This window comes from Trichoderma camerunense (assembly GCF_050948025.1).
Source record: "Trichoderma camerunense strain CBS 138272 chromosome Unknown V8C40scaffold_1, whole genome shotgun sequence".
Lineage (NCBI taxonomy): Eukaryota > Fungi > Ascomycota > Sordariomycetes > Hypocreales > Hypocreaceae > Trichoderma > Trichoderma camerunense.
In genome coordinates this window covers 1,642,566-1,668,439 of record NW_028145369.1, presented here as the reverse complement: position 1 = coordinate 1,668,439, position 25,874 = coordinate 1,642,566, and the positions used below count along the sequence as shown (strand labels likewise).

At 51.0% G+C, this 25,874-nt stretch overlaps 8 protein-coding genes across 8 annotated transcripts; 3 read left to right on the top strand and 5 right to left on the bottom strand.

The window, feature by feature from the left end:
- Positions 1-2,138: 2,138 nt before the first annotated feature.
- Positions 2,139-3,174, top strand: V8C40DRAFT_230051 (uncharacterized protein; the record flags this gene model as incomplete). Its single annotated transcript, XM_083212617.1, has 5 exons — positions 2,139-2,254; positions 2,379-2,402; positions 2,486-2,671; positions 2,779-2,951; positions 3,012-3,174. The coding sequence occupies exons 1-5, from the start codon at positions 2,161-2,163 to the stop codon at positions 3,171-3,173; spliced, it is 639 nt and encodes a 212-aa protein (XP_083079149.1). The 5' UTR covers positions 2,139-2,160.
- A 59-nt stretch (positions 3,175-3,233) lies between these two features.
- On the bottom strand, positions 3,234-5,893 carry V8C40DRAFT_230046 (amidase signature domain-containing protein). Its single transcript, XM_083212616.1, has 6 exons — positions 5,646-5,893; positions 5,365-5,588; positions 5,167-5,269; positions 4,594-5,077; positions 4,512-4,528; positions 3,234-4,440 (listed from the first exon to the last, which is right to left on the bottom strand). The coding sequence occupies exons 2-6, from the start codon at positions 5,487-5,489 to the stop codon at positions 3,391-3,393; spliced, it is 1,779 nt and encodes a 592-aa protein (XP_083079148.1). The 5' UTR covers positions 5,490-5,588; positions 5,646-5,893; the 3' UTR covers positions 3,234-3,390.
- Positions 5,894-6,196: 303 nt separating this feature from the next.
- V8C40DRAFT_230043 (white-collar 2) lies at positions 6,197-8,889 on the bottom strand. The gene is made up of 2 exons (XM_083212615.1): positions 7,045-8,889; positions 6,197-6,978 (listed from the first exon to the last, which is right to left on the bottom strand). The coding sequence occupies exons 1-2, from the start codon at positions 8,360-8,362 to the stop codon at positions 6,839-6,841; spliced, it is 1,458 nt and encodes a 485-aa protein (XP_083079147.1). The 5' UTR covers positions 8,363-8,889; the 3' UTR covers positions 6,197-6,838.
- A 1,205-nt stretch (positions 8,890-10,094) lies between these two features.
- On the top strand, positions 10,095-14,650 carry V8C40DRAFT_9897 (AAA domain-containing protein). Its single transcript, XM_083223704.1, has 2 exons — positions 10,095-10,578; positions 10,660-14,650. Exons 1-2 carry the CDS (start codon positions 10,372-10,374, stop codon positions 14,377-14,379), a joined length of 3,927 nt encoding a protein of 1,308 aa, XP_083079146.1. The 5' UTR covers positions 10,095-10,371; the 3' UTR covers positions 14,380-14,650.
- Positions 14,506-19,099, bottom strand: V8C40DRAFT_230040 (P-loop containing nucleoside triphosphate hydrolase protein). Its single transcript, XM_083212614.1, has 2 exons — positions 18,294-19,099; positions 14,506-18,205 (listed from the first exon to the last, which is right to left on the bottom strand). The coding sequence occupies exons 1-2, from the start codon at positions 18,786-18,788 to the stop codon at positions 15,179-15,181; spliced, it is 3,522 nt and encodes a 1,173-aa protein (XP_083079145.1). The 5' UTR covers positions 18,789-19,099; the 3' UTR covers positions 14,506-15,178.
- A 362-nt stretch (positions 19,100-19,461) lies between these two features.
- V8C40DRAFT_230039 (major facilitator superfamily-domain-containing protein) lies at positions 19,462-21,390 on the bottom strand. The gene has a single exon (XM_083212613.1). The coding sequence runs from the start codon at positions 21,281-21,283 to the stop codon at positions 19,748-19,750; it is 1,536 nt and encodes a 511-aa protein (XP_083079144.1). The 5' UTR covers positions 21,284-21,390; the 3' UTR covers positions 19,462-19,747.
- Positions 21,391-23,579: 2,189 nt separating this feature from the next.
- On the top strand, positions 23,580-25,656 carry V8C40DRAFT_230037 (uncharacterized protein). Its single transcript, XM_083212612.1, has 2 exons — positions 23,580-24,010; positions 24,075-25,656. Exons 1-2 carry the CDS (start codon positions 23,951-23,953, stop codon positions 25,062-25,064), a joined length of 1,050 nt encoding a protein of 349 aa, XP_083079143.1. The 5' UTR covers positions 23,580-23,950; the 3' UTR covers positions 25,065-25,656.
- On the bottom strand, positions 25,494-25,853 carry V8C40DRAFT_230036 (uncharacterized protein). Its single transcript, XM_083212611.1, has one exon. The coding sequence runs from the start codon at positions 25,781-25,783 to the stop codon at positions 25,583-25,585; it is 201 nt and encodes a 66-aa protein (XP_083079142.1). The 5' UTR covers positions 25,784-25,853; the 3' UTR covers positions 25,494-25,582.
- Positions 25,854-25,874: the final 21 nt, after the last annotated feature.

The following is a 25,874-nucleotide window of genomic DNA, read 5'->3' as shown; positions in this document are numbered from 1 at the left end:
ATGGCGTGAGGACAATCTCCTTAGTGTGCTTTGTTTTTGCAAGCCACGGAATCAAGAAGCCGTGCCGATGTTCCCACGCACTGCCCGAACCTGTGCGACAATAAAATTTGAAGGCCGTTGACCCTTTTGACTTGAGTCGATTGGCTGTGTTAGTGGGTGTGTACCTCCGAGTACAGTATACCGCTCGTTATCGCACCCGCGGACGCGGTACGGTGGAGCTCAAACGGCAGCAAACGGGTCCAAAGAGTGCGAAGTTACGGCAATCCGTATTCTTTCTTTGAAGGGGACCCTTTGAGAGGACCCTGCCGGGGCGATGAGTTTTCTGGCGAGTTGCCGATTCGGGACATATCTTGCAAGCCCACGGAGTAACTACCTTAATACCTTTTATGTACCCAGGCAGTACTCGTATGCGTCGAGAATAGGACATCCATTCGAGTATAAAACATCTTGCTGAAAAGCAACCACAACAAACGGCCTGTACATTTTCAGGAGGATCTCAAGGGACACAACAAACGGCCAACACGTTCCTGGCAAAAGCAGTGGCCGCGCTTGGGAAGGGGGGGAGGTTGGCTGACACCAGTTCGTCTCAGCGCCACCCCGAAACACGCCGCAAAACCCCGTATTGCATGTGCGTTCCCCCAAGAGGATGCAAGGTGCGCCTTGCACCTGCGAATGCGGCACTGCGGTACTGCTGTTGGGCTGCCCTCGGGTCTCAGATGCGGACGGCAGACGCAGAACACATACCGGGCGCCCAATGGCATGGCTACATGTCAATCTAAGGGGTTGATCTTGGGCGGTTCGAGGGGCTGGCTATGCCCGTGCACACGGACAACCCGCACTGATGCTGAGTGACATTGAGGCTTTGTTTCTTGGACCAACAACAAACAAAGGCGCAAATACAGCAGAATTGGCTGCTGGTAGGTTAGCACATTGTAGGCAACAACCTACCATTTTGTATGCCAAGGAGGCACTCCCGGGAGATGCTGCAGCCGGACAGCCATCACGTTTGGTACGTGTCACAGACTGAGACTCTAGACTTGTGCCTCGAGGGGGCAGAGCCAGGCTGGGCTGGGCAGATTTCTGCTTGTCTTCCAGATGAACCAGAAAAGGAAGACATCAAAAGGGTACTGTCGTGTGCAAGCGCACAAAACATGTGCTCGTACTCATACGTGTATATACAGGCAACATGGGGGCCAGGCTCTGATCATCTCGCTCGCAGCCGAATTGCATGTATGCAATAATCAAAGTTGATAGAACAGCCTCCACTGAAAACGTGGCTGTACAGGGCTAGAAGCGCATGCGCCGCATTGACAGAGGCCGCCAAGCTTTAGCTTGTTCTCACCTCCCCAGCTTGCCCGGCACATTGCGATCAAATGGATCTTAGCAGCGCCTGTAGTGGCCTGTTAGCTGCAATGGGGGTCCCCCTTCCCCGATATCCGGTGAAATTCTATCGCATGAATGTGCGTTTAATGAAATGACGTTTGTATGGAGATTAAGATCTTGGTGTTCTTTCTCTCATGGCCTGCACGGAGAAGGCACTTAGTAAGGAGTCGGTGATTGGACGCTTGTTTACGCGTCATCTTCGGCGGAGTGCGCGTGGATAAAGCCCGGCAGAGACGTGCCGGTGCTACCCACGAAATGAGTGACCTCGTCCTGCTAATGCGAATAGATCCAATCGATCAACCAGGTACTAACTTGTGCAGTTGAACCCTTATTTTCAATTCGGGACCTGCCAGGTGCAGCCAGCTGAAGAACCGCCACAGTTCAATCTCAGCTTCTGCAAGACACACCTGACTAATAGTTGGCATTTACTGTAGCATCTACTGTGAGCCATAAACAACTCATCGTCAACATTTCTGAATGTTGTTTAAGTATTTGGTTTGCCCCTGAAAGACCAACCGGTGACACCCCGCAATGGAAATGGCCCCTCCGGTTGCAATAGCTCGGCCTTTCAGCTGGGCCAGGTTCATCTTCTGCTGCAGCTCGCACGGCGGGGTAGCTTCTTGGTGCATGGAGGGCCTTACGTAGCGCCGTATATATTCCATTGATCCCAATACTGTATATTCGTTCATCTCTTCCATTGAATAGCGCATTCAAAATAGACATCATCGTTCCTATCTTTGCAACGTCTCTGACTATTCTGAATTCTAACATATCAAAATGGACTCCTTCATGAACGCCGGCAAGGAATACCTTGAGTCGCAGCTCAAGGAGCAGTTCTCGGGCTCTGGCTCTGGTTCTGGCAACCAACAAGGTATGTGCCGCATTGCATTCGTCTCGCCATCACCATTGCCTTTATCAGACACGAATCCCTTGATCAAACAACCATCATTCTACTCTGCAATGGTAACTCGAAGCTGACAACTTTCACTCTACAGGAGGTCAACTCCCTCCCGGAAACAGTCAGTTCCCTCCCCCGCCCCTCGTAACACAGCTCCTCCGAAGCATGTAATCCCTAACTCGATACGATCTTGCGATTCTATAGATGCATACGGAGGCAACTATCCCGCTGGCGGTGATTTCCACCACGAGGACGAAGACCTGCGCACTGCGCACCAGCACGCCTCCGAGTACGCCGGCTCATCTGGCAACAGCGCCATGTTTTCCAACGTCATCAGCAGCCTCGGCCAGCAGAAGAGCCACTTGGCTAACAGCGACCTCGATGAGCAAGGTAAGTCGATATTTTACAACAAACTACCTACGTGGTTTTCTGGGTAGACATTCGAAATGCCTATAAAGAACTCTATGCTAACCATTGAACCCCCGCTTCGAATATAGACGCCATCCGCAAGCACCAAGAGACCTACGAGCAGGGCGCCGACAACCTAAGTTCCGGCAGCCTCGGCTCCGCCGCCGCTTTACAAGCACTGAAGAAGTTCACACAGGGCGAGACCGGTGGCAACCAGAGCCAGGGCGCTTTCCTGGGCTTGGCCTTGTCCGAGGCCAGCAAGGTGAGATACCGCAGAGGAAATATGGCATCCTGATTACCCCTCTTGCTAACATACAAGCAGCTCTTTGATAGCAAGGCGGCTGATGGAAAGGTGGCATCTGATGCTAGCAAGGAGTCCGCGATCCAGCAGGCTGGTGAGATGGCTTTGAAGATGTACATGAAGAGCCAGGGTGGTGGTCAAGGACCTTCTGGACTTATGGGCATCGCTTCCAAGTTTTTCTAAGCTTTGACGGCTTTACTTGAGGTTTCATGTATATGTGTGTTTTATCTACGGGATGTAGCAGTCGTTTAGCCCCTAGAGGGAAGACTTGATCAATGATGAGCTTACGAAGATTTGACGCCCAAATCCCCAAGAGTTTTGATGTCTTTGTATACAAAGCTTCCATGTCATTCATTTTGAACTGTGGCCTACCTATATAACGTTTCTAGCCCTCCCTGTTCTACTTCTGACCTCGAGCCAATGCCATGACATCCAACCATGTATCAGGCCGTCTACGTCCCTCAGGATACGTCTCGTGCAGATACTCCTCAGCCTCCCTCGCCCAGGCCAACAGCTGCTCTTCGCTCCCCCACTCCCCCGTGGCAAGCAAGCTGATGGGCAACTTCCCCTCCCCCTGCTCGGGATCGACATACCCTACCGGCGCCGTGATGGACGGGGTGCCTGTCATGTTGGCCAGGAATACGTACGACATGTTTCGCATGGTGATGTTGGTGTCACTCATGCCGTAAGAGTCATCACTGGGCGACCGCGGCCATCCAATCAGGGGCGACGTGGGCGTCATGATCATCAGACCCGGGTACTTTTGGAATAGGAACGCGAGATGGTTCATCAAGACGGTGCGAAAGGCGTTTATCTTGAGATACTCGGCGCCGGACACCAGAGCGCCCATGGTAAGGAGGAGTCTGTTTGCCGGGCCGGCGAGGGACTGATGGTGCGCCGGGTTGGGGGTCCGGCGGCGGTTCTTTTCCGCCATCTCGGCGATGCAGAGCTGGGCGTGGGCGACCTGGAACTCGGGGAGAAAGGGGAGACTGATGTCGACGATTTCGTACCCGCGCTTGGAGGCGAAGTGATCGAGCGCCTTGTCGCACAATTCTCTCACGGGGGGGTCGGCCTTGTTGAACCAGTCGCGGAAGACGCCCATGACACGCTTCGCAGACGGCGCCGGCGGCAAGGAGAGGGCGAAGCGGCCCTGCGTCGGACAGGAGGCGTCGGGCTGGGACATGACGCGGTAGGCAATGGTCAGGTCGGCGACGTTTGCGGCCAGGGGGCCCGTGACGCACATGGTCATCTGCATGACGTGGGTGCGGTGGTGGGTGGGCTTGAGGCCGTAGACGCCGTTGAAGTTGGCCGGGATGCGGACGCTGCCGCCGGCGTCCGTGCCGACGGCGATGGGGACGACGCCGGCTCCCGTGGACGAGCCGCCTCCGTTGGATGAGCCTCCGGGGTAGTAGGATTTGTTGAAGTGGTTGGTGGGTGTTCCTTGGGCGACCTATGAGATGATTGAGTGTGTTAGTATATCATCTTACATGTAAGCGTAAAAGGGATATGTGACGAAATTACATTGACTCCGCTGGTATCTGTGAAGACATCGTCAGTACACACATGAACTGAATCATACCAATGAAAATGGCTGCCACTGTACCTGATCCCAGCTCATGCATCTTATTCTTACCCAACACAATGGCTCCAGCCTCCTGCAGCTTCTTCACCGGCCACGCAGTCTCCTCCTGCGGCGCAAAGAACGGCAGCGAAGCATTGTACTTCATACCAAAGTGACTGACGTAGCCCTTCACCTCCGTATCATCTTTGACTCCAATCGGCACACCATCCAAGATGCCCAGGGGGGTTCCCGCAGCCCACCGCTCCGTCGACGCCTTGGCCGCTTCAACAGCGAGCTTCTCGGCGCCGTGAGCGTCCGCCCAGGCGTCGCTGTACTTACCCGTGCCGGTGGTCAGGCCGAGCAGCGTCTCAATGACCTGCAATGGAGTGGCGCGGCCGGTTTTGTACAGCTCGTGATAGTCGCCGGCGGAGTAGTATCGCGCCTTGGACGAGGCGTGCTGGGAAGTGAGCAGCTCCGGCTCGAACCCAATCATGGGCCCCGTCTGGCCCAACGGTGTGACGGTAGGCTGCAAGCACACAAAGTGCCAATCAGCCAAAGACTTCACTGGGCATTTTTCCACTCGAGAATGGAGGGTGTGATGGTGTGTGTACATACATGAAAAGTAGGCGAGACATCGTCCAGGATTGGCATGTCTTTGATCTTGGTGAATCCCGCATTTCCATAAAAGAACCTTGCCACAACACCGACGTTGCATATACTGTAACGGGACACTCCGGATTAGCTTCTACATTATAATTGAACCTCTCTCCATCTCCTCTCATTATTTTTCTTGATTGTTTATGAAATACGTACATCCCAGAACCCACAACGAGAGGTAACCCCCGTAAGATCGGGTTATGATCTATCCTCTGATTGTATCCCGTATCCGGCCCTTCCTGGACATCGGGATAATTGGCGAAGCTCTCCGGGGGAGCCATGTTTCGCAATTGACGAGCAACGAGTTTCAAAATGTCTCGGAGATTTTTTTGGGGGGGGGATAGGATGAAAGAGTCACAGCACGGTGAATGCGCCAATCCCTGTGGGCGAGAGTTCAGTCTTGTTTTCTTCAATTGATCATCCGTGCTTACACGAACCGAGACGCCTCTAGTAGATGATAGGCGCAAAGTTATGTGCACCGACCAGTAGAATTCGGTGGAGCGATGGAGAAAGAAAGTGGTCAAAGCACAGATTGAAAAAACAACAACAATTGTTCTTTTTTTATTTTAAGCTTGATCCATCACGAGGCTTCGTTTTCGGGAGGTAATTGAGTTGAGTTGATGTAGGTTAGCTGGGAAGCGACATCCGAGGTAGCTCTGAGAGCTGTGGAGATTTGAATCCAAAGCTAATTGCAGAGTCTAATGCTGCGGGAGCTACATCGAGCAAAGACGCGGGGTTGCTTGGAGTTTATCCCGTCTAGAGGATTTCATGTGAAAGGGGTTCGGAAACAAAAGTACTCGTACATGACCAAGTAGTAAATCATCTTCCCTTTTTTTGTGGCTGATAGATGAAGAATGGAGGAGACTGATGTCTGATGTCTGACGTCTGACGTAGCGGCCCAGCATTTTTGCTTACCCTGAGGTGGTGCATCTCGAATCATGTCGTACGCATGCAATTGATATACCGGCGCAACACATGGAACACGAGCTTCTTTTGGTTTGATAGCCCTCTCTATTTCCCTTGATTTTGTAGGTGAACTTATGAAAGGGCTATCTGTTATACCTGTGCTATTGTGCGTGACCCGAAAGCAATTCTTTGTGCTAATGCCGATTGCTTGAACCGGCAATATCGAAGCAACACCTCACGCGATAATAAGAAATAATTAAAAAAAAAATCAATAAAAATGTCAATAACGTGAACAAAGCCGTATTCTATGCGTGTTTCCAAAATAAGCAGCGGAAAGCATGGTGACCCAATTGGTAATTCACCATGTCCATCCATTTCCGTCTAGTTCTGCTTCCAATTGTCGCCTCCCAATGGTATCATATTCGTGTACAGATGCCCGTGCCCAACCCAATGCGAAAAATGAAAAGAAAAGAAAGAGAAAAAAAAAATAGAAAAAATCCCCCGGTGCATTCTTCCTCCTCAGAACAATAACAACAAGAACGGTAATCATGTAAGCAAGTTCCTGTCGCCAGTGATATATGCGTCTTTGAGCCCAACCAAACTCCGTATCAGGATTCCATCATAAAAAGCAGTCAGCGCGAGGTTCCGGTCCGGCCGTAGTGGTGTATAGATCGTCCCCTTCCCTCTCTTCGTCGTTTTCTTTCTGACCAACATCTTCATCCCGCTAGGCCTGAGCTGGCTTGGCCAACGGTGTGCCGACGCTATTGCGCTTCTTTTCCTTCTTCGCCCATCGTAATCCACAGGCGTTACAGAGTGTCTTTGGGCCGTTGGGTCCCTTTCGCCATTCTGGAGAATCAAGAGTGCCTAAGTATTGTATTAGTAGCTGAAGAAAGAAAAAGACGAGAACAATATTTAAAAAGGGCCCTGTACCGCAATCTGTGCAGACATATTCTTCTGCCAGCTTGAGTTTCTTCTTCTTATCGCCCGATCTAGAATCCCTATCCATGGGCATGGCAATTCCAGCATCACCCTTGATAAGAGTAGGGCTCCGATTGCCGTTGCTCATCCGCTCGCCATTCTCTATGCCTGTCAACAGGGCTATGGTATCTGCGGATGATGCTTCGAATCGAGCCATTTTATCACGCAGCGAGTCCTGACGACTGCCCGCTGTTACATCTTCCAAGTTCTTTCGAGTCAATGCGCCATCGGTATTCCCCGATGACATGGACATGTCGGTGGGTAAGTTGGAAGCTGCGTATGCTGTTGATGATGATCTGCCCGCATCCTCGGATGGAGTGATATCCGACCGGCCCTCTCGGCTCTGCGCCCACTGTCTTTGCGCCTCCTCTGCTTCTGCCTCTTCCTCTCTCCGCAGCTCGGCTATGCGCCGCCGTAGCCTCTCGTTTTCAATCTTGTGCTCTAGGAACGAGTCTAGTAGCGCAGCGTTTTTGGTCGGGTAGAGACGAGCCATCATGAAGACGGCCTGGCAAAAGGGCGACTGATTGTTTGGATTTGGTGCAAATCGGGCAGCCGCAATGTGGGCATGGCCCACGGCTTCGAATATCGCATAACTGCCATCCTTCTTCTTCATCCGGTAGAACATGCGCAGCGGATTGCCGGTTGCGATGGATTCGTGAAGCTCCGCAACGAGCACGCCCTGGTCGTCGGGATGGATCAGATGCTTTAAAAAGGTGTCTTGGACCTCTTCCGTGGTGTACCCGGCGAGCGCGGTGATGCTGGGAGACACATATCTGATGCGGCCGTTGGAATCGAGAATTTGCAGCAAGTCCCTGAGCTCCTCCACCACCTTTGCCGGCCAGTTGCGTCTCTTGGTGAACTCGGTCAGCGGGTTGCTGCTGGACATGGCGGCTGGTGCAAAGGCGGCCGCTGGCAACGGCCCCGCACCGGGAACGTCGTTGGCGACGGTGTTGAACTGGTCCTGGGCATTGAGGATGGCGTCTGGCGAGATGATGTCGCTGCCGTCCCCGTCCATCATGGCGGCCATGGGGTCCAGGCCGAGGCCCATGTCGCTGCCGAACTGAGCCATCATGTTGCCCTCGAGAAGTGCCATGGCGTCGTCGTCGTTGTCGTCGTCGTCGAACCGCAGCGCATGAGCATGAGCATGAGCGTGAGCATGAGAATCTGAATCTAGGATGCCTTGGCTGGGGCCTGCTGGCGGGAACATGGGCAGGACGTCGAGGTTGCCAAAGCCGAAGAAGTCGCCCTGAAGTGGAGGTGGGCCGGCCATGGTCGCGGTATATGCTATACCACCAGCTTTTGCATTCTACTCATCAAGGCCTGGGCCAGTCAGGTCAGATTAGCGGCAGCTCCTCTGCGTTCAGTGGCGTCCTGGGGGCTTTTGCGTGGTGAGGGGCCCGGGGGGCTCGTGCAGCTGCTTTGCTCGCAGAAGCTGTCGTGTAGCGCGCGCTGTTTGTTGCAGTCGTAGGTAGTAGCAAGGGGAAAAGAAAGACGATGGTGAGAACTCAGGTTTACAGCAGAGACACACACGAAGGGAAGCCAGAGCGAGGCTTTCGAATCAAATGCGATATTTCAGCCAAGCTGGGGCCAGGGTTTTTTCCTGCTAGCAGCGGGCTGACTGATCTGATGGCAGGCCAAGGCAAGGCAGGGAAAATCACCACTCAACTGCCCTGTTCTCTGTACCAAGACATGAGCCCGGCCGGAGAAATGGCCCCGTGAAAAGCGGGCTTTGCAAGTACTTGATTGGGGTTGTTTCATCGTCTTCCATAATTGCTTTTTGCTGAGCCCCTTCTGTCTACTATTCCTGCTGCTAAGCCATACTACCGGTGCATGCTAACCACGAAAAACGCTTCCCGGCTGCCAACATTGGGATTGATCGTCTGGGCTCCGCTAGCAGCAGCAACAATGTCTGGCAGCAGAACATGTCCACTGGTGCTATTAGCGGGGTGCCCCGAACAGCTGAGCCAGTTGAGGAGATGGAGCGAAATCCAACTTGGAAGATTGCCAGGGATGACGCAACCTGACCTCCCTAATCCTGCGGCGCTGGCTAGCGGCTGCAGCGGGAAGATGTCGATTACAACGCTAAAAAAGCGGCTCTCATTAGTAGCTGGTTTGCTCTGTTTGATGTCACGAACCGGATTTGTGGTACGAGTGAGAACAAGACAGAGCATTTTGAGCCAGGTGATGTGATTTCCTTACTGTTAGTCGCTGAGAATTACCTACTTGTGGCTAAGTATGTGGTCCAGCAGATGTATATACAGCCCATCTTCAACCGAGGGAGCACAGCATGTACGGGCAGCGACAAACCAAACCTGGTGCGCTGAAACGACCTGCTGACCGGCGTCGTGCTGGTCTTGCAGGCTCTCACAGCTAGCAGGCCTCGGGTCAAGCAACACGCCCATCCGATTCGACCACTTGGCTGGCTAGCAGCGTGCATCTCCGGGGGGGCGAGATGGGCAATGCAAGGGAAATCGCTTCCTGATGCATCACTTTTGGCTGTTCCTGGGGGCCACTCACTGGGTACCTACGGAGAAACAGGCAGATTGGCTACTGTACAGTACTGCAGTTCTCTACCGGAGGAGATTAGTACCTAGGAGTGGAGGTGCTAAAGGTTATGTGCCCTTCACAAGTGGTACAATGCCTGCAACTATTCGAGGTATGCAAGCAACAGCGCAGGGCGTATCAACTTGTACTGCCAAGCTCTCAGTACAACTTGGAAGTTGACCATCTACTAGAGACAGCGCATAAGCAAGTTTCACGCGATACACAAGCAATGCTGTTACTGTTATCGCCACCCTGGTTTTTGGCATCAGCATCCCATTGATTGCACATTCACAATTCGCTATCGGTGATGCTACAATTTCGACTGGTGGGACGCCCTCCAGCCCCAACTTCGTCAGTGGCTGCGTGCCACAAGTGCTACTTTATTTGGTTCTGGCTGCACCACTGGCACCTCCTTCTTAAAGAGGGGTCGATAAATCCTGTGCTAGGCTATCTTGCTATCTTATCGCACGTGAGGACGCATCAGTCAATTAAGGCTCTCAACGCGTGACCCGCTGCCTGGGGCGCGTTTGGCGTGAGTGAAGCTGCTTAGGTAGGCATTGTCGGGATGCTTGCTGTTTGAGTGTGTGTGTGAATTCAAAGCCCACGCCCAAGCGACAAACACCAAGGCGACAGCATCAAAAGAAATGCCTCGGCGCTAATTACACAACCAGCGGCAGCTCATCCATCATTGGACCTACACACAATCGTCGTCTCTAGCCAATCACTCTTCTCATCATGTCGAGAATAGACAAGCTCTCCATCTCCGGCGTCCGGTCCTTCAGCCCGGCTGTTCGGGAGGCCATTCAGTTCAATACCCCGTTGACGCTCATTGTTGGCTACAACGGATCCGGAAAGACAACAATCATTGAATGCTTGAAATATGCAACCACCGGCGAACTGCCTCCCAACAGCAAAGGCGGTGCCTTCATTCACGATCCAAAGGTATGACCAAAATTCTTCGCTGTTGGTGTCTGTGCCAGTACCGTGCGTGCTCCTCGCTAATGCCAACCGTTTCCTATCCAGCTCGCTGGAGAAAAAGAGGTCATGGCCCAGGTCAAACTGCAATTCCGCTCCATCAACGATCGACAGCATGTGGCAACTCGAAGCATACAACTCACCGCGAAGAAGAACACCCGCACTCAAAAGACGCTTGACTGCTCATTAGTCGTCGTCAATAATGGAGAGCGAACAACGACATCAACTAGACAGGCCCAGCTTGATGAGATGATTCCTGAGCGGCTCGGTGTTTCCCCAGCTATTCTCGACGCTGTTATATTCTGTCACCAAGACGAGTCTCTTTGGCCATTGAGTGAGCCTGGAGCCTTGAAGAAGCGCTTTGATGAAATTTTTGAGGCTTTGAAATACACAAAGGCTATTGAAAATCTCAAGGTGGTCCGGAAAAAGCAGGTAGAGCAGCTTGCAATACTCCAAGGTGATGAGGCGCACCACAAGGTCATGAAAGACAAGGGCGAACGGGCTGAAAAGCATATGACTGTGCTACAGGGTGAAATTGAAGCAGCCCGCGCCGAGTGCGAATCGCTTACAAACGAGATGGAGGAATGCCAGGAGAAGATACGCCAAAAACACGAGCAAGCCAATAGTTTCCTCCAAATCGTGCAGAATCTCAGCAACAAACGGGAACAGCTTGAATACAGGCAAGACGCCGTTGACGAGCTCAGACAGACAATTGACGAGCTGCAAGAAGATGATGCGACCCTCGAGCGTTTCTTGGCCCAATACGAAGAGAGCATGGGTCGCTACCAGCAAGAAGCCGAGCAGTACAAGGCTCAATACGGCGAGCTCCAAAATGAGCTGACGAAGCATCGCCAAACCCAGTCCGCAAAGTTGGCCGAGCAAGGGAAACACCAATCAGATAAAGATAAATATGAGCGCCAGCTGAAAGCAAGAGTGGAATTGATTCAAGAAGCCGCACGACAATACAACCTCAGAGGGTTTGACGAGGACCTAAATGACCAACACGTACAATCTTTCCAAGACAAGATTCAGAGGCTCTTGACAGAAAAGAAGAGGGATCTGGAACGACTACAGAAAGAGAACGCTGCGGAATTGGATAAGGCCACAGGCGTCATTACAGAGCTTGAAGGTCGCAAAGCGGCCAGAACGCAAGATCGGGTTTCTGCAAAACAGCGGATGGGAGCCATTGAAAAGCGTACAAGTGTCCTGCAAAATGAGGCCGGGAGCATTGACGTCGACGAGGGAGCCAAGGCCATCCTGGATGGACAGCTTGAAGAACTGGAGTCTAGGCTCAGGCATGTTCAACAGGACATGGATAAGTCCAACTGGGATCAACAGTTGACCGAGGCCAATGACAAACAGTGGCAGCTAGAAAGCGAAAATGAAAAGCTAGGTCGCGAGCTGGTTGAATGTACAAGACTGGCATCAGAGCGGGCACAGCTTGAGCTCCGCAAGAAAGAGATGGCAGATCGGAAAAGAAAGCTTGAGACGCTGACCGAGACTTGGAAACCCAAGCTTGATAATGTCCTTGGATCTGATTGGGAGCCAGCATCGCTGGACTCCCGCTTCCAGTCGGTCCAGGGACGTCGAAGTAAAGCCCTTCAAGATGCACAAAAACTCCGAGACCAGACGAGGCAGAAACAGCAAAAGGTTGAGTACAAGCTCAAAAATGCAAAAGAAACGCATGAGAAAAAGACCCAGGAGATGGCCAGGAGTAAACAGGAAGTTGTTGCTGTCCTGCAAAACGTACGCGACGGTGCTGTTGTCGAAGATTATGTGGAAGAAGTTACAGCCGTTGAACAACAAGTTGAAGAGCTCCGGACTGATCTAAGCCTCTTTGATGCTCTCTTTGACTATTATAACAAGTGCAAGCGTATGCTGGACACGCAGAAGAGATGTAGGCTTTGCGACCGTCATTTCGATGACAGCCAGAGCGCAGCTCTCGATCGCCTTAGCAAAAAGATTGATAAGCACTTGGACCCGAAAGGCAAAGTTGATACGGAAAAGGACCTGAAAGAGGCTGTGGACAATTTGGAATCGTTACGTGCGGTTCGCTCAGCGTTCGACACGTATGAACGGCTTTCTGCAGAACTCCCTGCTCTCCAGAGCGAATGGAAAACTGCAGAAGCAGAATTTGAATCTCTGGAAAAACAGCTTGAGGAAGAAGACGCTCTTGTTGTTGCAGAGGAAGAGAAGCTAAGAGACCTTGGAGATTTGGCCAAAACAGTCACCAACATCTCTCAAACTGTCAGAGAAATCAAAGATGCTGAGGCTCAAGTAGAACGCATCGTATCTCAACAATCGTCCAGTGGGGTTTCTCGTAGCGTCGACGAAATCCATGAGCTTCAGTCAAATCTATCTGAGCAGCTCAGAGGCCTAAAGAATAAAATATCCAAGCTCACGACTGATAGACAGCGGATGAAGGATCAAATCAACTCACTCGAGCTTGAGAAGAGTGAGCTGCGAAACAAGATTGGTCGCACCGCAGGGCAGCTCGAGAAGAAGAAAGATCTTCAAAACCAGATTCAGACTCTCAAGGAGGATTACACCCATCAGCGTGAAGTGATTCAGCGAACTGACGAGGAGCTGGAAAAGATCGAGCCGGGCATTGCGGAGGCACGGTCGGCCCGCGATGAAATGCTTCGTCTTGGTCGATCCAAGGAGCAAGTCATCACCGATCAGCGCGATGCCATCATGAACTCGATGAACGAAATTAAGATGCTGGACAGCGATATCCAAGACTATGTTGATCGTGGTGGCCCAACCAATCTTGCCTCCAACCAACGGGCCATTGCCTCTCTCGAGACAGCCATCAGCACCACGGAGAAGGAGATTGCTGATCTTACCGTGCGGACGAACAAGCTCAAGCAAGACATTGACAGCGGGGACCGTAAAAAGAAGAATATTAGCGACAATATCAACTATCGCAAGCATTTGCGAACGCTCGATGTTCTACGGACGGAGATTGCAGAACTAGAGGATCGTAATGCTCACGAGGATTATGACCGCCTCCAAAAAGAGGCTCGCTCGCTGGAGAACATGTCCAACCGGCTGTTGGCCGAGCGTGGATCTGTCATGGGTACAATGAAATCTAAGGATGAGGAGCTTGGTCGTCTCCTGAAAGAATGGGAGATGGATTACAAAGACGCCAAGCGGCAGTATCGTGAATCCCATATCCGGGTCGAAACCACAAAGGCAGCGATCCAAGATTTGAGCCAGTGCACTGCTACCGTCGACAAGGCGGTGATGCAATTCCACGCCATGAAGATGGCAGAGGTCAACCGTATCGCCAGCGAACTCTGGCAGACAACCTACCAGGGTACCGACATTGATACCATCCTCATCCGCTCCGACCACGAAAGCAATACCACCGGCAAGCGCACCTACAACTACCGCCTCTGCATGGTCAAACAGGACACCGAGATGGACATGCGCGGCCGCTGCTCAGCTGGCCAAAAGGTGCTCGCCAGCATCGTCATCCGCCTGGCCCTGGCGGAGTCGTTTGGCGTCAACTGCGGGCTCATTGCCCTGGACGAGCCGACGACGAACCTCGATAGAGACAATATCAAGTCCCTGGCTGAGAGTCTGCATCGCATCATCCAGACGAGGCAGCAGCAGAGCAACTTTCAGCTCATTGTGATTACGCACGATGAGGAGTTTTTGAGGCACATGCGGTGCAGCGACTTTTGCGATAGCTTTTTCAGGGTCAAGAGAGACGAGAAGCAGAATAGCGTGATTTCGAGGGAGAGCATTACCAAGATCTTTTAGGGAAGCTGTCTATTATCTGTTTATTTGGGTGGGGATACTGGCTTTGTAGCAAAATTCATTTGATCAACGATGTGGTTTCATGTTATTCATAGTACTGGAGTTGGCAGCAAAGAATCATGGAGGAGATCCTGGCAATAGTATGCATATATGTAAAGATATATATCGACTTTCATCAAACAATACAAACAATCAACACATGGGGTTAGCCAAGAGAAATCGAATCTTCATCGTGCTAATCTCTGGGTAAAAACAATAAAATAAGATGAAAATAGAGAGAACAAACACAATCGGGTATCAGAATGCTCAATAACCCTAAACACAAACATCATGAATGTGAAAAAATCAGTAAACCCAGCCCACCCCCAATCCATCATCCATGACTGGATAAAAAAACAAAAACAAGAGGGAAAAAAGGACCACCCATAAGTACTCAACCAACCCAAATCTCTTCCCTTTCCCAGAGAAGTTGGAATCCAACCCAAGGCTAATATTGTATAGCCCGACAAAAGAAAAAAAAAAAAGATTGCGCTTTGCACCGCTCATGACCGACCTAAAAACTCCGTTGTTCCCCCTTTCTCCCCTTCCGTCCTTGAAAGACAACAACAATGATGATGGTAAAAGGGGCAATGAATGCATGAACGCGCATACATACATCGCTTGCAAATGTAGGCAAATCAGATCCCTCCGCTTCCGCGTAAAAGTTAAAATAAAACAACAAGGCCAAATCGTTTTTTCTCTAACCAAGTCATTATATCAAATCTCAGTTTGACGTCTTTTTTTCCTTTTCTTTTTTTGTGATTTAATTTATCCGCGGGCTCTTTCTTCTAGCCATACTCTCCGCTAGAGCTGACATGGGTAAATTCTCACGTCCCTCGCCAACCTTATTGTGCTTCCCCAGGCTCGCTCGCGCGGGACGGGCGCTGCGTTTGAACAGCGAGTTATCCGATGCGATAGACATGGTACTTGAGCGGGGCTCAAAAGAAATGCCACTGGCGGAGAGACTTGTTGACACGTTGGGGTTGACTTCGCGCAGGCTCGCACTCCTATCTGAGGTGCTCTCAATCGATGGACGTTCTGGTGTGCTTGTCTTGCTTGTCTTCCTTGAAGGGGCATCCAGGTCGGTAAAGACAATCGTATTGTCGTCGGCATCATCTTCTTCGGCCTCGGTTAGGCCAGAAAGGTCTTCATCAAGCTTCGAAAGAATGGTATCGTGTGTCTGGGTACGAGGCAAGTTCGTGGGGAACTGGTACTGTGCCTTCTGAGGAGTTTCTCCAGTGGGCCGATAATCCTGGAGTGCTGTCTTGCCAATCTGGTCGCGCAGGCCCGAGAGTGGTTGGCATATTTGGGTAGTCAGAGGCTCAAGGCTGCTGTGCAGATCGCTGGCGTCAAGGTCCATGACCTCGCCGAGGTTCTTGACGCGATCAAACGTGGTCTTGAAGTGAGTGGAGATGTTGCCGAATGACTGATCAACCGTGTTGTACAGAGCCTGGAGAGATTGCGAATGCGTTTCATGATGGGCGTTGCTCTCAGACTTGGCACGAGCCACAAAGTCGTCCATAGCTTCCATCTGAATGTCCAAATCATCAATCTGAACACCCACCACGCGCACGGTCTCAGCATGCACTTGGTTCGCTGTGGTTCGTATGGACGTGCTGCGTTCCTCTGCCGCATTCCAGTCGTCTTTCAACTTCGTCTTGATCTGATCGCGCGACTTCTTGACTTCCTCCAGCAGCTCAGCCTCCTTTTCGTCCCAGGCATCCATGCCTTGGTTGTGCTGAATAATGGCCCCCTCGAGAGAGGTGTTGTAGTCGGCCATGCTCTTCTGCATCTGTAGGGTCCTATCTGCGAATCGGCTCTCCTGTGCTTCGGCCTGGGTCGTGATCAGGGCCGAGATTTGTGCCAAAAGTTTTTGGCGCTCCTCAGCCCCTTGCCGCCTCTCCTCTTCCAACGCCTCTTGCATGCGAGTTGAGATACTGGCGTTTTGGAGCATAATAGTATTGGTGGCACTTTGCAACTGTCGCCTCAGGTTGTCAGACTCACAACGCTGGGTAGTGATATGCCGGACGAGATCTTCAAAGATGGACTTGAAATCCTTGCCCAAGGAGCTGTACGAAGTATGGAGTTGTTCGTGGAAGCCGGACATCTCGCTCAAGACATCCCCTGCAATCTTCTCTGCAGCATGTGAGATGGCCTGAAGACTTTCGCTGACTCGCTCCTTGACGTTGTCACGGATCTCTTTGATTTCTTCCAACACCTCGTCCATGTCTTCTTTGGATCGCTGCTTCTGCTCCAAGAGCTGTCTCTTGGACTCTGCAAAGGTCTCAAAGTTCTCGTCCATGAAGGCTTGTGTAGCAGACAGCTTCTGTAGCTCTTCTTCAACAAACGTCTCCATTCGTCTTGATACGCTCAAGATTTGTTCCTGCTGCTCCTGCTGGAAGACCCGGACCCGTCGCTCTACCATTGACGTTATCTCAGCGACTTGAGACTGGGATGAGTTCCAAGCTGTTCGGTTCAACAAGTGTAGGTCCGATTTACGCTTGTTCTTTGCGTGTAGGCCATTGACGTCTTTGACTGTCTTCTGCAGCTTGTCAATCAGTACACTGCCGATTTCCGTCAGCTTCTCCTCCGTCTCCTCGTGAGCCTTGCGCAGTTCCGTCTCTTCTGCCAACGTCTGGCGAGTCGCTGAGAGGATAATATCTGTTTGATCGAGAACGCCCTGGGTATCTTCCAGCTGTGCCTTGGTGGCTTCATTCTCCTTCTTCATGCCCATGAATGAAATGTTGAGGGAAAAGAGCTCCTGGACCTTGTTCCGTAAATTTGTTTCTAGTGTCTCGAGCCGCGCACTCTGTTCCTCCAACACAATCCGCCTTGATTCGCTTTGTGCAGTCATCTCTTCGTACATGTCGTTGGAAAGGTAAACGCCGTTACGTTGCCGAGTAGCTATTAATTCACTCTTCAACTTCTCAATTTCAAGAGTAAAGTCTTTAAGAAGCATCTTCTTCGTCATCATATGAAGCTGAGGCTTGTTTCGGATATTCTTCGCGCGGAATGCGTATTCGAGTGTGGATATCGTTTCTTCGAGGTTGCTTTTTGAGGGAGAAATGGTGGCAATGATGCATGTTTTCGTTCGGCCACCAAGCGAATCTTGCAAAAGGCGAGTCAATTTGGACTCTCGGTAGGGAATATGAGGGCTGCGATCCACCAGAGCATTGATGACTCGCCCCAAAGTGAGCAGCGACTTGTTGATCAAGCCAGCTTCGGTGGCTCGCTTATTCTCTGCGCCTGATCTCTGAATGTTTTCGCTCCCAGCCAAATCCACCAGATTCAACTTGCCGGCGCTTACAAGCTCCTCCACCCCTTGGTCGTTGGGCTTCTTGACGTATGCCGTAATCGTGAAGACGGTGTGGCCGCGAGAACTCAGATCGTTGCACTTGGTCGCTGCCACCTGACGCTTCAGGCTGCCCTCCTGGAGCACCTTGATTCCCTCGGCAGCATTCTTGATGTGCTTCTCCTCCATGCCTTGAACAAGTGTGGTTGCGTGGCCTCGTCTTGAGGCGTCATCGAAAATCTTTAGCTTTGCGTTTTCGTCGGCAGAGAGCAAATCTCGGAGGTCTTCGTTGTACAGTTCGATGAAGGAGCACTTGACGCAATTGTCGCTACCTTCGATTTCGAGTTTATTAAACAGCTGCTGCAGGACGCGGGGAATGATGCCGGCCTCGTCAGAGAGCATGCCCAGAGTATCTGACATGTCTCCCGACATTGTGTAGGTCTTGCCTGTCCCTGTTTGGCCATAGGCGAATATCGTGCAGTTATAGCCCGCGAGCATCTGGCCAATTCATTAGCATATGCCGATATGAGAGAGCGTATACCACTCCTAGAACCAGCTCAGGAGCGGACTGCGCAGGAAAACCGACCTCTTCCAAAATAGGTTTCACCGTATCATCAAACACCATGGACTGGTCAGCGGCCGGCGAGAAAACGCGGTCAAAGCTGTATGTCTTGTTGCTTAGCGCGTTGGCCCCCATCGACAGCTCAATCACCTTCCCCTTGACGCCGTCTGAATTCACCACCACAGCGCTGTTCTCCTTGACCTCCCGCTGGCTACGCCCGCGACACCGCACCACGACATTGATGTTTGTTTCCTCGCCTCCACCCACCACCGAGTCGGCCTCAAAGTCGCGCTCCTTGCGCTTCGTCCCACCTGCTGTCGCCGCCGGATCCGCAGGGGACATGGCGCTCGCTCGGTCGACCCGCGACGCGGCGGCCAGGTGTCGATTTGTTGTGGCATTCGAGGGTCTGGCGCTGCCCGGACGCGTGCTGCCTCGCATGCTGGCGCTTGTTCGTATGTTTGAAGAGCTCATGGTAGGCCGAGTAGGATCTCGATCGGAACGTGTTCGAAGGTGAGCCATGTTGACGGCGGTATGACCACCACTGCCGATAGGTAGCCTTCGTTGTTTTTTCTCTAAGGATGTGTATGGATATAGTGAGAGTGTTGTTGTTGATAATTCCTTAGGCGGGGATAGCGGTGGAGCCCTGGGCGATTAGGAGGTACCAAGGTACCTCAAGTCTGGAGTGCCTCCTGGTCAATGCGCATAAAACCCACAAAGGGAGACCTGCGAGTTCGCATTTAATTACTCTTGAAAAGATAGAAAGACTGAGTCCAAATTCAATTCTCTTTAGCGAGGAGGGGCCTGGCAAAAGATCTGTGCGAGATGTGGACATGTGCAGGAGTGGCCAGGGTGCCACCATTGAAAAAGATCTGTTTACGGAAATACAGACACTAGAGCTGCTTGTAAGAAGCAACTTTGGGTCGGTACAGAATTGAGCTCCGTAAAAAATCCCAAGCCGCTGGAAGTAGAAATACAAGCATTATACGCTTAAATGTGCCTATTGTTTGGTTCTTGGTACCTAGCATAGCAATGACAGGCAGGGGTTGACCTTGAGCAGCCGTCGCCACAGCAACGGTGTTAGTGTCGATGATTATGTAACTCAAGATGGAGCTGTCATGGATTCACACAGGAACAATACAGCTTGTCTTACATGGAAATGAGACATGCATTTACATTTACTGGACACAGCACTCCGTACTCCGTATCATCAATGGTGCATATCTTATTAGCGTCGTAAGTAGTGAGTAGCGACCTCCAGCTATAAACAAAATCTAAAGCATATGAACAATGTAGCCAAGAGAAGAGCTATGCTAAACAACTCATCATTTGATGAGAATATCTATCTCTGAAATGCTGGATATCTTCTTCATGCGTCTTTGCGTTCCCAAACCTATCATAAACTCCGTAACCCAATGGAAAGAAACGAGAAATTAAAACTTTTGTTGTTGTTGCCGAAAGACGATAATATTTTCACCCTTTCACTCGGTAGCCTCCACGCCCTTCTCAACGTCGGGTTGCTTCTTCTTTGTGTCTTCTCTCTGCTTGAGAGATGTGAGGCCTGTCTTGTGCTCTGTATGTTGCTTGCTGAGTGTCTTCTGCTTAACAAAGAGGCTGATGAATAGACCCAAGGAAACGAAGCAGGTGTAAGCGATGAACATCTTTTGCATGGCGTTCCAGTAGGCTGTCTGAGCCACCTCTTTCTGATGGCCGTCGAGGCTGGCGATCAAGAATACACTTGAAGCAGCCTCAGAGCCGGAAAATCTGGCGGCCAATTCAGGCCCGAGCTCTCGTTGTAGAAAGGCTTGCTGCTTCTGCATCTCATTGTCGAAGATGACGCCACCAATAACAACAGAAGTAGACGTTCCAAGTTGACGGAGGAACTGGAAGCTGGCAGTAGCGGCTCCAATATCGCGGGGCTCAACGTTGGTTTGCAGGGCAATGAGAGGTGATTGGAAGTTGGGACCGACGCCAATACCGGCAATGATCTGGAAGATGATGATCTTGGCCCAGTTGGCCCTGGCACCCAGGTCAATAAAGAGGCCAAAGCCTATGGTCATGATAAACAGTCCAGAAATGATGGGAATCTTGTAGTTGCCCGTCTTCTTGATGAAGACACCTGTAAGAGCAGATGTGAAGGACAGGGCCAGGACATAGGGCAAGATGTAGACACCAGAGAGAAGAGACGTAGCACCCAAGACGGCCTGGAAGTAGAGGGGAAGCCAGTAGCTGCCGGACATGAAGGTCATGGCGTGCATGATAGACAGACCGTAGGCGGCAATGCTTGTCCTGCCACGGAAAAGTCGAGTAGGCATCACGGGGAACTTGGCCACTCGGTTCTCATAGATACCAAAGAGGGCAATGGTGACGAAGCCAAAGACGATGAGGCAGATGACGGCAGCAGAGTCCCAGGGGAACTGAACACCACCAAACTCAAGTCCAAAGAGCAGCATAAGCGTGCCGCCAATGATGAGGACGTTACCAACCCAATCAATGGCAGCCAATCCTTGCTTGACTGGCGTGCGAGGGTTGTGCAACTTGAGTACGAAGATGAGGATGAGCAGACCAATGCCGCCCAAAGGCAGGTTGATGTAGAAGCACCAGCGCCATGAGACCTTGCTGGTGAAGACGCCGCCAAGGATAGGTCCAATGGCCGAGGCCAGAGCCCAAACCATGCCGAGGATACCAAAATACATGCCTCGCTTGCGCATAGAGAAGAGATCAGAGATGCAGATGTTGGGAAGAACGATGGTGCCACCACCGCCAACGCCCTGGATGGCACGGGCAGCAATGAGCATGCCCATGCTGGTACTGACAGCGCATAGTAGCGATCCGATCCAGAAGATGGCGACACTAACGATGAGGGTTGGTTTGCGGCCGAAGATGTCAGAAATCTTGCCCCATGTGGGCACGAACGCAGCGTTGCCGAGCAGATAGGCGCTTCCGATCCAGATGTAGCCAGCGCTGGAGCCAAAGTGGTTGGAGATGGTCGGGATGGCAGTGGTGATGATGGTCATGTCGAGAGCGGCCAGGAAAAGCGCCAGACACAGGGCGAAGATGACGAGAAACGTCTCGACGTTTGTCCGGCCAGCTTCCGGCTCGTCTGCGGGCGGTCCTTGCGCCGGAGGCCCTCCGGCGGCCGGAGCTGTTGTTGAACCCGATGCTGATGCCGTCTCATCCTTTTCTAATGTTGAAACGCCGACGTTGTTCTCCCCCAGCTCTTTATCGACTCCGAGACCAGCCTCAATGGCTTTGATCTCGCCATCTGTGCTGCGCGCGGGATTGACTGTCTCATCTGAGCTGGTGCGCCTATCCGGCGTTGTGGCTTGTTCAACAGCCATTGTGAGGCGTCGATGGCTTGTGAGACACAGCTCGATGGGTTAGGGTTGGACGGCTGAGACTTTTTGGTGGAGCTTTCGCGTGGCGAGCGGACGCCGACTCCTCGTGGCGATTTTGTCTTGTCTCTTTCTTGACTCTCTGCTTGGGAACAGAAAAATTCCAGATCCTTGCCTTGCCTTGGCAGCGGCTGCAGCAAGACAAAGGGGAGAAGTTGAAAAAGATAGGGGAAGGCGAAAGAAGAAGAAAAGCCTGAAGAGTATGGGCAGAAGGGATGGTTGTCGACGGGGGACACTATTACTATATAGAAAGGTAGCGCTCCGATAGTCTCCCCCCTCCCCGGCAGAGAAGGTGAGCAAGAACCTCGAAATGCGTCAAGCATTCGCGTTTGTAATCAAGCGAGAGCCAGAAAAGAAATGCTACAGCTCGTCGGCCGGCCCACTTATACGCCGTTGTTTTCGTACTTCGTATGTACGAAGAGTGGGCTGCTCGAGTTCGGCGTGGGCTTGGCCCGATTCCCGGAACCCGGCACGGGACAAGCGCAGGATTTAGGCCTTGAATATGGATGTTGAGAGAAACTACAATGAGCAGGATTGCTTGTTAATGCCCTGCCTAGAGATGAAAATATCGCCAAGATCAGCCTCGTGCGAGCTCAGGACCCGTGTATCGCCGTCGATGGCGCCCGTTGTTCCAGCCTATGCTTGGCGCGTGCCTCTGTCACGGCCGATTGGTACGATGTTTGCCGTTTCCGACCCCAGGATGTGCGTGCTGTACACGTATTCGTAATAATGGCCCATTCTCACCGCAAAACACGCCTTCCGGCCACTCTGCCGGTGTTGGACCTTTTTCCTGTAGTGGGGGCGAGGCTTCATACCGGCCTGCAGGGCATCGGCCGAGAGCGGGTGCCAGCATTGGGCTGGTGAGATAGGCCAATGGCGGCGGCTGGTGAGCTGGATTTAAGGATTCGGCAATAAATTGGTTTCAAGGTTTTTTTTCTTCCCCCCTTTGATAGTGGCCGATGCCTGGTGAGCTCGAGGGGCTAGTGTGTAAGTGCATCTCCCCCCGGTGATTGCACAACTCCGAACAGCGAAGGCGAGTTAAAATAGACTACCAGCGCGCCCTATGGCGATTTTCATTTTGTCTTGTAGTCTGGTTGTTGGTTGACATTGGCAGAGCATTCGGTGTTCATCAGACTGCGAAAGATAGAATACCTAGGTAGCAATCAATAAGAGTTCAAGCTTGATAGGTACTCTCCTCGGTAAAATTACTTACCTCGGAGCAAATCATCATCCAAGCCACATCACCATCACCAGATCACATCCCAATCAATCACACTCGTCGCCCAAATTGATTGCTTCCCCCCCTTTGCGCTGGCTGGATGGACCCGGTCAGAGTCAGAGTTTTGAAGAGCCCACAAAAAGTGCTGCCCCGCGCGGCATTCTTTTGCCTGTTCAAGTCTTTTTTTCGCTCCCGCCCAGGCTAGATCCATAACGGGGGAGGCCAAGCCTGCAAAGTGGACGCAGTAATGGAGTAGCATTTTCATCTGAATTTTCTGCATGTGTTGTTGCATGTGTTTTGCGGAAGGTGATTTGGCCACTGTGCTGTGCTGTCAGAGAGGCAACCCGGGAGAATTCCCAGATGCAGAGAATGCTCGGACGTGGCTTCAAGCCCGACCAATCTCTGCCGTCACTCGTTTTCGTTTTACATCAGCATTTTCACTGACTAATAAATTAAAAGTTCCTTCCATTCACATCCATCACACCTCACACATCAGGTGCAGCAGGAAGGAGCGCCATCGGAACCTGCCGTAGTGCCTACCTTGGCATCTTATTAGCATCTTAGTACGAGTAGTGCCTGCCTATCCAGCAAAGCCAGCTCAAATGACTATTACGGCGAGGCAGGCACTCCACAATTAGCTCCTTGGGCCGCGATTCACCGACGTGGGAAGGAATTATTCCGGTCGGCTATCGCTAGTACGTACCGAGAATACGTGAATACGGCGTATTCCCCGACCTCTTTTAAGAGTTTATTTTTGGTGTACTTCACTGCAAGATTATAAGACGCATCTCTCTCTCTTTTAACTTGCATAAGAAACTATTGTAGTAGCACGTAGTGATATGTCTTGACTGAAATATCATTGGCTATAAGCTGAGTCTACTAAGTAGCTCTTGAAGTAATACACAATGGATTTGAAATGATGAAACATTTGGGTCAGTGGCTCGGTGGCTCGGTGGCGCATAGCAAGTCAAGTGCCAAACGTCACATGTGCAAAATACGTGCATCGAGTTATCCAAGTCGTACTCGGTCATCCTATCTTCACGAAGCAACGATGAAAATAGATCCAAATAATGAAAAGTATTCGTAGCCAACAGGAAATCATGCAGAGATACATGATCAACACTATTAAGGTAAGGTTCATGGTAGCAAAGATTGTCTTGAAAGAAGAAGCTTATTAAAATCGCCTTCGCACAGAGTTACCGTTGGTCCTCTTACATCTGCTCTCGAATTAGTCCATTCCACCTATCTCTATCTCCTTTATTACGCAGCAATACAAAAGCTCTAGCACTAAAAGACAATGTTGACCCAAAACAAATCAGCTTTGTTAGCATGGGAGAAAAACAGAGAGCTATCGTACATGAAAACACTTGCCACCCACGCAACTTCAACAAAGTGCTTGACGTTAGCAAAGAGATGACCAATTGCAACGCTACTCACGAATTTAAATTATGCGCCGAGGTTGTCATATCTTTCAAGGCGAACCGACTCTCAAGTGAAACCGCTCTTACCACAGCAACGAATATTTTCAATTGTAATTTCGGCCGCCGTCATCGTGTTTACTATTCAGACGGCTCTGCTACCACCAGACCGAAACTAAACTCAGCGTCACCAACTGTCGAGCATAGCTCCTCCATTCCTTCTGGTGTTGCTGTTGTTTACAAGCTGAAGAGAGATGGACACTGGAGCGTGTATTTTACTCCAGGCAACCGAGGGCGGGATACCATCTTCACCGAAATCGCTTCCATTGCACATGCTTTGACAACTGCCAAGGCAGAAATGGCGTTTTACCTGGATGACAATAAGAAACACTCCAATGGAAAGGCCAGGTGGTCCAAAGTGACAATTTTCAACGATTGCATAGGCGCGCTGAAAAGGATATGCAGCCTTCGAGAGGGTGTCGTCGCCAATGCTCAATCGCTTTGTGACCCTCTTCTACGCCAAATCGTGACCTTGTCGCAATACTTCTACGACAACGGAGTCCAAGTCGAGTTGCGCTGGGTTAAAGGCCACTCTGGAAATGAAGGCAATTGCCTCGCCGACACTGCAGCCGGGTACGCAGCAAATCATCAAGACGTCGGCATGTTCTTCCCGGAAGGATTAAACTGGGACAAGAAACCTTTGTCAAATGATATGAAAACACATGTCCCGCAACAACAGAGAATGTCTCCGAAAAAGAAAGACTAGATATGCCGAGTAATCGACCAGGTTACTTGGTTGAACCGATGGACACGCAATGCATCGCAGTTACGCAAGAACAACAACATGCAAGCACGGGAGAATCCGCATGAGCTCGAAAATACGATCCGCTCTTAACACAAGACAGAGGCACTTAACTAATTTACGTGAATCAAGGTCATCATGAAGGAATACTTGTGGGAAACCCCGGTAATTCCGAGATGGCAACCTTTAAAGCCGATCGGAGAAGAATAAATGTCTAAATGATGACATTTACTGCGAATAGCACGGCTTTTCTGTTTAGCCGATGGAGTGCCATTGACAGCGGACCCCTGGTTGAACAATAAGGATTTCATATGGGATGAATCATAGTCTACAAAGGACTGCAGTGTAGGAGTTATGTTTATAATTGGTAGTATGAGAACATGAGGTGAGTTAGCCGTGATGCCTTGGTCAATGAAAAGCTATGCCGGTTCAAATTCTAGACTCCGTCCTTGGCTCAACTAATTCAGTAACAACTGGCCAAACTAAAGACTAGAGATAAAGAAATTTACTATATTAGGCACTGCAATACATGAGTTTAGAAACAAACCATAGTCAGTTGAAACATAGCTAAGTTGTAAGCTCATCTGTATTAAGAGGCAAAGCAAAAAAGCTATGAATCCGAGGTAAAGCACGTTGACACAATGCCATGTATGATATCCCAACCCAAAACACCCAACAATCATCCCAAGTAATAATAACAAAAACGACAAACCTCAGAATTACAAATGTTTCGCTCTCGTCAGAATGATTAGCATGCAAAGGCCCCCAACCCTT